This window comes from Bufo bufo, chromosome 3 (assembly GCF_905171765.1).
Source record: "Bufo bufo chromosome 3, aBufBuf1.1, whole genome shotgun sequence".
Lineage (NCBI taxonomy): Eukaryota > Metazoa > Chordata > Amphibia > Anura > Bufonidae > Bufo > Bufo bufo.
Genome location: NC_053391.1, coordinates 592177972 through 592190116, shown reverse-complemented (window position 1 = coordinate 592190116; position 12145 = coordinate 592177972). Strand labels below are relative to the sequence as shown.

At 45.2% G+C, this 12145-nt stretch overlaps 1 protein-coding gene across 1 annotated transcript in view; it reads left to right on the top strand.

The window, feature by feature from the left end:
• Window positions 1-12145, top strand: part of LOC120993933 (baculoviral IAP repeat-containing protein 5.1-like) — a 42782-nt gene that overhangs the window by 15179 nt on the left and 15458 nt on the right. Inside the window, exons 2-3 of the mRNA XM_040422395.1 lie at window positions 997-1106; window positions 9083-9200. Of these exons, the coding sequence (XP_040278329.1) occupies window positions 997-1106; window positions 9083-9200 (228 nt within the window). The remainder of the gene's footprint in view (window positions 1-996; window positions 1107-9082; window positions 9201-12145) is intronic.

The window sequence follows — 12145 nt, the reverse complement described above, 5'->3', positions numbered from 1 at the left end:
TGGGAGAAATTCTGGCTCTCTCCTGCCAAGAACCCTACCTTATTAAATTTTTACGGACAGAATAGTACTGAGATTAGATCCGGGTTTTCTTCCAAAAGTGGTCTCAAATTTCCATAGAGATCAGGAAATTATCCTACCTACCTTTTCTACAGACCCACAAAATTCTACTGAAGTACAGTTCAAGCTCCTCGACGTAAGAGATACAATTATCCAGTACCTAACAGCCACTAAACAATTTAGGAAGGACGACAATCTCCTTATTCAGTTCGCAGGTCAAAATAAGGGGAAAAAAAGCTTCCAGGGCCTCCATAGGTCGTTGGATTAAAACCACGATATCCTGCTGTTACTCAATGAGTGGTCTTACTAGTCCCACTAACGTTAGAGCCCATTTCACTAGGGCAATGGCGTCTTCTTGGGCGGAAAATGCTGGCGTTTCCCTTGACAGGATTTGTAGAGCTGCTACCTGGTCAATTATAAATGCATTCATAAAGCCTTATCGTATAGATGTATCTGCTTCTACAGATCTGACCTTTGGCCAGAAAGTTCTGCAAGCTGTTGCGCCCCCCCCCCCTCTACCAAGTAATCTGGTAGTTCTCATGTGTAGCTCTCATGGTGGATGAAATGGAAAAACGTAATTTAGACTTGCCGGTAATTCTGTTTCCTTGAATCCACCATGACTACTCCGGATATTGCCTCCCTTAGTTGATCAGATATGGAGTATGAAGAAATGCTCAAAAAATAGAATATAGGTTTGCACCCACTTTGGTAATTTGTAAACACCTGAGGGTGAGAGTGGGTGGTGGCCTTTTAAACGGTGTTCCTACCCTTATAGAGGTCAAGGGGTCAATCTCATATGTCGCCGTCATGGTGGATTTAAGGAAACAGAATTACCGGTAAGTCGAATTACGTTTTATTTTATTTTTTTCCTCAGCAATGCGGGAACATATGAACATGGGACTAACACAGATGACTTCAGCTTTACACCTGTCTCTTTAGATGGCCAAAGCTGGCTTTGTGCACTGCCCGACTGAGAATGAGCCTGATGTCGCCTGCTGTTTTTTCTGCCTGAAGGAGCTGGAGGGCTGGGAGCCAGATGATGACCCCTTGTAAGTTTTATTTTTTATTAATCTAAACATGGAAATGTATTGTTTTGGTGGGGTGGAAAGCATGGGATTCTCCCATTAACATTTTACAGTAGTAGCAAGTTAAAAGAAAAAGCTCACTGAAACAAATTCACATGTGATGCGTGTGGTGCAAATGTTAAATCTACCACAAGGCTGTGAAAATGTGCATGGATTTGTTATGGATTTTCCACAACAAAACGTGGCCTATGTGGATATACCCTTGGTACGGCCACGCAAAGTGTAAATGCCGTGGATTTTCCATAGTGGATATTCATGAAGTCCACAGCATCTGCAGTAGCAGCAAAGGGTATGAGCTTAAATAAAAAAATAAACTCCTCCACATGCTAGAGATTTCCAGCAGTCTACTGTGCAAATGTCAAACCTCAGAGGATGACATTTGCACTAAATATACAGTGTTTTTGCATTGATTTGGTATGTATTATTGGCAGATCCCTTAGGGCTGTGATGGCTAACCTTCGGCACTCCAGCTGTGGTAAAACGAACTCCTAAGCAGTGGTGTACATAGAGATGTAAGGGCCCCATAGCAAGGATCAAACCAGGCCCCCCACACGGGACAGAGGTTTCTGCCTAAACCCTTTTGAATGACCCTTGGGCAATTTTTCCACTGCATCATTTGCTAAAAGTTGTTCCTATTAGAGGGTAGAGTCCTGACTAAGTTTCCACCTCCAGTAGAAGAGGAGGTAATTCCATCTAAGACTGGGCCCCCTCTTGCCCTGGGCCCCATAACAGTCGCATGGTCTGCCGCTATGGTAGTTACGCCCCTGTTCCCAAGATGTACACTTGCTTGGCTGTTCTCAGAACTCCATAGAAATGAATAAAGCAGGCTGGGAGTCGTAGTTTCACCACAGCTGAAGTTCCGGAGGTTAGCCGTCACTGCCTTAGGGTATGCTCACAAGACCACATTTTGACCATGTCAACACTCTTCACATACCCCACAGCAAATCCTCTGCAGTTTCTGTGTTTTTTTATTTTTTCCCTTTTGGGTTGGCTCCATCCAATGGCACTAAATTGCGAGCAGGCTCGTGCTGCAGCTTTCCAAGGTGTCAAAAATGGATGTGTATTTTCTTGGTGCAGTCTGGAAAACCGCAGAGGAAATCTCCTCTGCTGTATGAACTGCAGCATGGCCTCCCATTAAAAACACTGGGAGGTGATTACAGCTCAGTTTTTTTGGCACTGAAACTGCAGTGTCCTGAAACACACTGCTTAACCACCTCCGGACCGCTGTATGCACAGACGCGTCCTGGAGGTGGTCGATTCATTCCGCCTGGACGCATATACGCGTCATCTCGCGAGACGCGAGATTTCCTGTGAACGCGCGCACACAGGCTCGCGCGCTCACAGGAACGGAAGGTAAGAGAGTTGATCTCCAGCCTGCCAGCGGCGATCGTTCGCTGGCAGGCTGGAGATGTGTTTTTTTTAACCCCTAACAGGTATATTAGACGCTGTTTTGATAACAGCGTCTAATATACCTGCTACCTGGTCCTCTGGTGGTCCCCTTTGTTTGGATCGACCACCAGAGGACACAGGTAGCTCAGTAAAGAAGCACCACTACACTACACTACACCCCCCCCCGTCACTTATTAACCCCTTATTAGCCCCTGATCACCCCATATAGACTCCCTGATCACCCCCCTGTCATTGATTTCCCCCCTGTCATTGATTTCCCCCCTGTCATTGATTTCCCCCCTGTCATTGATTTCCCCCCTGTCATTGATTTCCCCCCTGTCATTGATTTCCCCCCTGTCATTGATTTCCCCCCTGTCATTGATTTCCCCCCTGTCATTGATTTCCCCCCTGTCATTGATTTCCCCCCTGTCATTGATTTCCCCCCTGTCATTGATTTCCCCCCTGTCATTGATTTCCCCCCTGTCATTGATCACCCCCCTGTAAAGCTCCATTCAGACGTCCGCATGATTTTTACGGATCCACTGATAGATGGATCGGATCCGCAAAACGCATCCGGACGTCTGAATGAAGCCTTACAGGGGCGTGATCAATGACTGTGGGGATCACCCCATATAGACTCCCTGATCAACCCCCTGTAAAGCTCCATTCAGATGTCTGCATGATTTTTACGGATGCACTGATAGATGGATCGGATCCGCAAAACGCATCCGGACGTCTGAATGAAGCCTTACAGGGGCGTGATCAATGACTGTGGTGATCACCCCATATAGACTCCCTGATCACCCCCCTGTCATTGATTACCCCCCTGTCATTGATTACCCCCCTGTAAAGCTCCATTCAGACGTCCGCATGATTTTTACGGATCCACTGATAGATGGATCGGATCCGCAAAACGCATCCGGACGTCTGAATGAAGCCTTACAGGGGCGTGATCAATGACTGTGGTGATCACCCCATATAGACTCCCTGATCACCCCCCTGTAAAGCTCCATTCAGACGTCCGCATGATTTTTACGGATGCACTGATAGATGGATCGGATCCGCAAAACGCATCCGGACGTCTGAATGAAGCCTTACAGGGGCGTGATCAATGACTGTGGTGATCACCCCATATAGACTCTCTGATCACCCCCCCTGTCATTGATCACCCCTCTGTAAGGCTCCAGACATTTTTTTGGCCCAAGTTAGCGGAATTATTATTTTTTTTTTCTTACAAAGTCTCATATTCCACTAACTTGTGTCAAAAAATAAAATCTCACATGAACTCACCATACCCCTCATGGAATCCAAATGCGTAAAATTTTTTAGACATTTATATTCCAGACTTCTTCTCACGCTTTAGGGCCCCTAGAATGCCAGGGCAGTATAAATACCCCACATGTGACCCCATTTCGGAAAGAAGACACCCCCAGGTATTCCGTGAGGGGCATATTGAGTCAATGAAAGATTGAAATTTTTGTCCCAAGTTAGCGGAACGGGAGACTTTGTGAAAAAAATTAAAAATATCAATTTCCGCTAACTTGTGCCAAAAAAAAAAAAATTTCTATGAACTCGCCATGCCCCTCATTGAATACCTTGGGGTGTCTTCTTTCCAAAATGGGGTCACATGTGGGGTATTTATACTGCCCTGGCATTCTAGGGGCCCCAAAGCGTGAGAAGAAGTCTGGTATCCAAATGTCTAAAAATGCCCTCCTAAAAGGAATTTGGGCACCTTTGCGCATCTAGGCTGCAAAAAAGTGTCACACATCTGGTATCTCCGTACTCAGGAGAAGTTGAGGAATGTGTTTTGGGGTGTCATTTTACATATACCCATGCTGGGTGAGAGAAATATCTTGGTCAAATGCCAACTTTGTAAAAAAAAATGGGAAAAGTTGTCTTTTGTCAAGATATTTCTCTCACCCAGCAAGGGTATATGTAAAATGACACCCCAAAACACATTCCCCAACTTCTCCTGAATACGGCGATACCACATGTGTGACACTTTTTTGCAGCCTAGGTGGGCAAAGGGGCCCATATTCCAAAGAGCACCTTTAGGATTTCACAGGTCATTTACCTACTTACCACACATTAGGGCCCCTGGAAAATGCCAGGGCAGTATAACTACCCCACAAGTGACCCCATTTTGGAAAGAAGACACCCCAAGGTATTCCGTGAGGGGCATGGCGAGTTCCTAGAATTTTTTATTTTTTGTCACAAGTTAGTGGAAAATGCTGATTTTTTATTTTTATTTTTTTTCATACAAAGTCTCATATTCCACTAACTTGTGACAAAAAATAAAAACTTCCATGAACTCACTATGCCCATCAGCGAATACCTTGGGGTCTCTTCTTTCCAAAATGGGGTCACTTGTGGGGTAGTTCTACTGCCCTGGCATTCTAGGGGCCCAAATGTGTGGTAAGGAGTTTGAAATCAAATTCTGTAAAAAATGACCTGTGAAATCCAAAAGGTGCTCTTTGGAATATGGGCCCCTTTGCCCACCTAGGCTGCAAAAAAGTGTCACACATCTGGCATCTCCGTACTCAGGAGAAGTTGGGGAATGTGTTTTGGGGTGTCATTTTACATATACCCATGCTGGGTGAGAGAAATATCTTGGCAAAAGACAACTTTTCCCATTTTTTTTATACAAAGTTGGCATTTGACCAAGATATTTATCTCACCCAGCATGGGTATATGTAAAAAGACACCCCAAAACACATTCCTCAACTTCTCCTGAATACAGAGATACCAGATGTGTGACACTTTTTTGCAGCCTAGGTGGGCAAAGGGGCCCATATTCCAAAGAGCACCTTTTGGATTTCACAGGTCATTTTTTACAGAATTTGATTTCAAACTCCTTACCACACATTTGGGCTCCTAGAATGCCAGGGCAGTATAACTACCCCACAAGTGACCCCATTTTGGAAAGAAGAGACCCCAAGGTATTCGCTGATGGGCATAGTGAGTTCATGGAAGTTTTTATTTTTTGTCACAAGTTAGTGGAATATGAGACTTTGTATGAAAAAAAAATAAAAATAAAAAATCAGCATTTTCCACTAACTTGTGACAAAAAATAAAAAGTTCTATGAACTCACTATGCCCATCAGCGAATACCTTAGGGTGTGTACTTTCCGAAATGGGGTCATTTGTGGGGTGTTTGTACTGTCTGGGCATTGTAGAACCTCAGGAAACATGACAGGTGCTCAGAAAGTCAGAGCTGCTTCAAAAAGCGGAAATTCACATTTTTGTACCATAGTTTGTAAACGCTATAACTTTTACCCAAACCATTTTTTTTTTTACCCAAACATTTTTTTTTTTATCAAAGACATGTAGAACAATAAATTTAGAGCAAAATTTATATATGGATGTCGTTTTTTTTTGCAAAATTTTACAACTGAAAGTGAAAAATGTCAGCAGCAATGAAATACCACCAAATGAAAGCTCTATTAGTGAGAAGAAAAGGAGGTAAAATTCATTTGGGTGGTAAGTTGCATGACCGAGCAATAAATGGTGAAAGTAGTGTAGGTCAGAAGTGTAAAAAGTGGCCTGGTCTTTCAGGGTGTTTAAGCACTGGGGGCTGAGGTGGTTAAAGGTGTTCTCTGAGTTATGAAAAAAATATACATGGCACTGTAAATCTGATGGGCAGCAATATATACTTGAACTAAGCAAGTTTAAGGTAAAAAAAAAAATTATTTCTCTGGTTCGCTTCTGGCCCTTTGTTTACCTGCAATAACAACAATCTCTGCCCCTCCCACTGCTCTGCAAAGGGAGTGACTAAGTGCTGCCCTGAGTGACATGTCTGCCTGCTGGGAGACTCAGCAGCATGTTGTGCAGCCAGCCAGTAGTGCAGGGGCAACACGTGAGGTGCACGGTGGACCGATGAGGGGCCAAATAATAACACACAGTTCATCAGTTTACTCACGGTTAGCAGAAAGCCTCCCTGGGCTGGCAGCACAGTGTTGAGGTGGACAGCACAAAATCCTCCGGGGCACGCTCTGTGGTAGGGAAGCATCAGCCAAGATGGTGGTTGAGGTGCCCTTGATGTTAGGGGTGCTTAGGGTGCTTGTTGCGGCTGAGTCCCTTGATGGTTTTTGTTGTGACGCCAGTACCGTTAATGGTGGTAATAATAAGGTAGACAGTGGTAAGATTCAACTCACAACTTTTACTGTTGATGACTTTGGTTGCAGCAGTACAAAATACAGTCTCTTGTTGGTATGAGATAATCTGCAAGTCCACTGTTTCCAGGCTTTCCTAGGCCTGATTTGAGCTGTGGTTGGGAAGTACCTTATTCCTGTTGGTGTGCTCAGTCCTATACCTTGTCCTTTCCCTCCAAGCTGAATATGGAGACAAGTAGCTACTCTGCATTCTCTCCCACTAATCTAATCTGATCTACTCAGATCTGCTCCAAACTCTGATCCATTCTCAACTCTGATCTCAACTGACTAACTAGCCTGACCTAGGTGTGTGTGTGTAATAAATAAATATATATATTTTATCCCCATCTAGTGGTGGGATGTATAAATTACATCTAATCTGCCTGGTAACAGGGATTTTGCAGGTAAATTAGTACAAAGTCATATAATACAGCATAGTACAATTTTAGGGTAAAAAAAGTGCTTTTAAGCAGTGCCCACACACACACGCGTAGTGGGACGCTACAGTTGTATTTGTAGGACTTCAAGTCCCAGCTGTACAATGACACTGCTGATACATACAGGATCTTCCCCCTACCTGTTCTTGTGCAGAACTTCTTTAGTCTGTGGACTCCTGTGCCCAGCATTTGTCTCCTCGCTGCCTGCGGCTATGTCACGGCTGGCGTGCGCTCAGTATAACGGAACGCACCAACCAGGCTCTGGGCGAGAGACAGGGGAAGGGTCACCTCCTAACTAATCCCTGACCTCTTTCCCTGCACTGCTCAGCCCACCTACACACCTTTAAGGTTGGTATGAGGTGTCCCCGTGCCTGGGCTGACAAAACCCTGAATTCCCTGAGATGGTGAAGTAGGGAAATAGGAGCAGCCTGCTCGCAAAGAACCTGGATGGGATAGATGACACAAAACAACCAAACTAGAAATAACACTTATCTTCCTGAGCTGGAACAGACAGCCAACCTTCCTTCCTAGCTTCCAAGACCACAATGATTAGTATAATCCGCCCAGAGCACTGGGCTGGTATACTATTTAAACTAATGACCCCACCCAGTGCACTTGATGAGAGGCGGATCCAGCACGGCTCCAAAACAAATACTAAACTTGTGCTGCTATTCTGGTTGACCTCCGCACATCGTCAGAGTGGGGCATGACAGGCTACTAACTAAAGCCTTCAGCCCTGAGTCTGTGCTCCTGAAGGGGTTAAGAATCCAGGGAGAGAGCAGACAGTAGCAGAAGGCAGTGAAGGGGGGGCGTGGCCAGCACAGTGACGTCTGGTGTACAGACACACCTGCTCTTTCAGGCTTGTGCAGAATCCTCATCAGAGCAGGGAGAGAAGCTGACATCAAAGGTCATGTGACCCTCAGTGAAATCTGAGAAAGGAGCAACTACAGATGCAGTAAGTGCATGGCAAAGCTGTTACATTTGATTAGTTAGAAACCTACAAAGAACAAAAAAATAACTCTGACAACCCCTTTAATACTATGATTGTGTTTAATGTAAATTGTGCTTGAATATAAGTTCCAATAAAGTTGCATAGGGAGGTGGTGGTTCTAACAAGCCTCCCAGGGCTGACTCCGCCCTGCACACAGTACAGAGGAGAAGGAAGTCTGTGTGTGTGTGTCTGAGGACAAAGCTGCAACTCAGCAGCCATCTTGGAGAGTTACAAAAACTCCAAAGTTAGTTCCATGTACCAGCCCAACCAGGCAACTCGGAGAGAGAGAGAGAATATTGGCAAAGGAAGGTAACTGTCGTTTATCACACTCTAGTCTCCTTTGCATTAGGTGGAGATATTCTAAGCTGCAAACTGCCCACCATAACCAAGAACAGAGAGGCCATCTGTCAGAATATTGTATTCCTATAGAGAATACAGAAGTATGATTAAACAATACAGCAGAGAGTCAATCCCTCCAGCCTGGAGAAAGATTGATTGCTATAGAGTGAAACTACCCCTTCTGCAACTTTTGGGAACTAATCTGAATTGCTGTAAAAGCTGCCTTGTTGTAAACTACTTTTGCATACATTAATGACCTTTTGGATCAGCTTCAGTAAAGTATTGGGAGTTTGTTACGAAACTTCCACATCCTTATTCCACATCTCCTAATTGCACCTCATGGTGCTGGCGTCACGAACACAGGCCCAGCCACCAAAGCACCCTAAGCATACCAATTACTATCAAGGGCACCTTGCAATAGAGTGCCCCAAAGGATTTAGTGCTGTCTTCCTCATCACTGCAAGCCGGTCCCAGGGAGCTGCAAAACCGTCAGTACGACTACTACCCCTATCAGCCCACTGTGCGCACACATACTGCCCCTGTGGTCCAGTCCACTGCAAAACCCATGCCAAAAAAGGCGTATGACCATATCCTTATAATTAACCTTTAAAGTGTAATACTTTTCTTCCATAGGACTGAACACTCGAAGCGTTCAAACACCTGTGGCTTCCTCTCCCTGAATAAGAACACTGATGAACTGACCATGGAGGAGTTTCTGCGGCTGGAAGTTTTTCGCATTAAGACATTCAATGTAAGCACTTAATTCACAGATCCTAATAATCTCAGGGCACATACTGTACATCTGTCTCAGTTTCTATATAGCGTTTATTCCGCCCAGATTAATATAGAATCAATGAGGAAAGTACAGAGTTCTTCATTGCAGGGTGTCAATCCCCCCCCCACCATTGCCCTCCTTATTTCATCCACCATGACTGTCAACAAGGAGATTGACCCTTAACCTCTGTAGGGGCAGGAGAAGTCTAAATTTCCCCACCCACCCTCTCATCAGTGTTTGCTGTCCCTACAGGAGTCGGGGAGAGAGGTCTCCCTAAATAGGGAGGTAAAGAGTTTGTTTTTGTCCATGGTCTAGAGCAGGGGTACTCAACTGGCAGACCGCGGTCCATGCACCTGGGTGCCGTCCCTCGCGGTGCCAGAGTCCAGAAACAATGAGCGCTTCTATCAATACAGATGGAAGCGCTAATTGTTGGAGCGCAGGGAGCTGTGGTCCTGTCGCTCCCCGTGCTCCTCCCCTCCCTCAGGCCGGCTGCGCACAGAATGGTGAAGCATGAAGACTTCTCCCTGCTCCACCATTCAGCATGGATCGTTCTGCCAGCCTGTGTGGGTGGAGCCTGCAGCTCGGAAATCTGCATAAGATCTGTGTCTGCAGGGGGGAGAGGACTGAGCTTCAGGAACGGGACAAGGTGAGTTGCTACTGTGGTGGTTTTTTAACAGAGGGGGCACAATGGGCATTTCTACTATGGAGGGTGCACAGAGGGCATTATTACTGTGAAAGGGGCACAATGGGCATTACTAGCACAGAGGACATTACTATTAAGGGGGCACAATAGCGATTTCTATGGAGAGGGCATTACTACTGTGAAGAGGGAACAATGGGCATTACTATTAAGGGGCATTATTACTGTGGAGGAGGCACAATGGGGATTATTACTGTGAAAGGGCACAGAGGGCATTACTACTGTGAGGGGGCACTTAGGGTATTCATACTCTGTGGGGAGGAACGAAGGAGGCATCGCATTGTGTCAGGAGCACTAAGGGATCACCCTGCTGTGAGGGTTCACTTAGGGGTATCATACTCTGTGGAGAACTAAAGGGATATCATACTGTCTGATGCACATTAAAGGGGGAATCATTATTGCACGGAGAGGCTGAGGCTGCAAGCCCAGGCTGGGAATGATGATCAATTGTCTCAGCCGAGACAAGATTCTGGCTTGGATCCCTATAACTGGGAGCTCCTACAAGCACAGCCTTCCCCTAGCAGGGGTGGCTGGCACACTACTTTAACTTCCTTCCCTCCCCATGAGGCAGGACATGGGCGAGCCCACTCTGCTCAAAGAGGTGGTAGCTAAACTGGAATAAACCAGTCTAGAAACACTAAACTGTAGCTAAGTCCCTGTTGAACACATTGCTGCCACCTGCTGGTGAACATGAAAATTACAGCAAAATATATTTAACAAGGATTATAATGCATGTTTGTGAGAAAATTGGATAAAATCACATTAGATGACAGTACAAATACACTTAACAGGTTGTAGCTGGATAAAAGAGTTTCGTAACATAACTCTGGGATGTTACACTACCTAGGGGCGAATGGATGTAATGACATTGCCAGCCCAAAAATAGGAAATGCCATACATTGAGGTTCAATATACACATATTCAGATGTTTGAAGTGTCCTCTTTTCACACATGTGGGACCCTGCACATCTGTTTCTCTCTGATTCTGCTGTACTGACAGGCTTCCTGTGTAACTCTGCTTCTACTGTATGCTGCACTTCTTCTCTGTAGTCTGACTCTAGGTTATGCCAGGAAACTTTCCTCCTAGTTCCTGAGGCTTTAAGCTTTGGCCTCCGTGGCCACAGAGCTTAAGTTCCTCTGGCTGGCGTGAGCACGTCCAGCAGAGACGTGCCCCTGCACACCTGTCCCCTAGCAGGGGGTAGGCTAGACTAACTGGACCTTCTGCCCCACCCTTCCTGCAGGAAGTAGGACTCACACACTTCTCTCCAGAGGGCGGTTAGAATGGAATGGTAAGTTCCTTTCTATCTAAGTATAGCTCTTCTGTGTTTGCTGCCACCTGCTGGTGAACCAGGCACATTACATGAACAGTTACATAACATTAGAAATGCACAGTCTGGAGGACCTGGAATAAATGCATAAGATGACATGAGGTTAGACCAATAAAGACAGTAGCAAGGTGCAGAAGTGGTAACACCACTCTGGGGTGTTACAATTGGGACGAGGGAGCTGGGGGCTAGCTGCACTTCCGGTTATGTGTTTCCGGTGTCCAGTGGAACGCACGCCAGTCCTGTCAGCAGGAGATCTCTCATTAGTGGAGGAGGAACCTTAGTCTGTATTCCTCTTCCACATACCGGCTGTTTCTGGGCATGCTATTTAACATCTGTTTGCAGGGGATATTTATTCCAGCTGAGAGCTGCAGTGGGGTGGTTCTAACTGGCTCTCCTATTTCCCCCTGAACGCTCAGCATGGAGGACTGTTCAGTAAAGCAGCCTCTGCCATCAGCTGGTATTATTATATACAGGTAACAAAATACAGACATACAAATAATATACCAATGTACTATGTGAAAAAAGACCCTAAAAATAAAAACCCACACAGTGTACATGAATACACCTATACCAAAAATAAACTGAGACTAAACGGGTATATCATCAAAATATAAATATCTTTATTGAATACAGCTTACATATATAAAAGAGAGAACATGGACTACACCTGAGGAGGAGTAACAGCTTGTACATATAGAGGAAAAAGAAAAAGGGAGACAGATGGAAAAATAAGTCATCTGGCCCAATGCTGCGCATATATCTGTGTCCACAGTTGTATATACATATAAATATAACACCCAGCGGGTATAAAGTGTATAAATGTGTATACATAAAACATTATTTAAGGGCCAAGACTAAAATAGTATATATCAAGTCTGTAAACAACCACACTA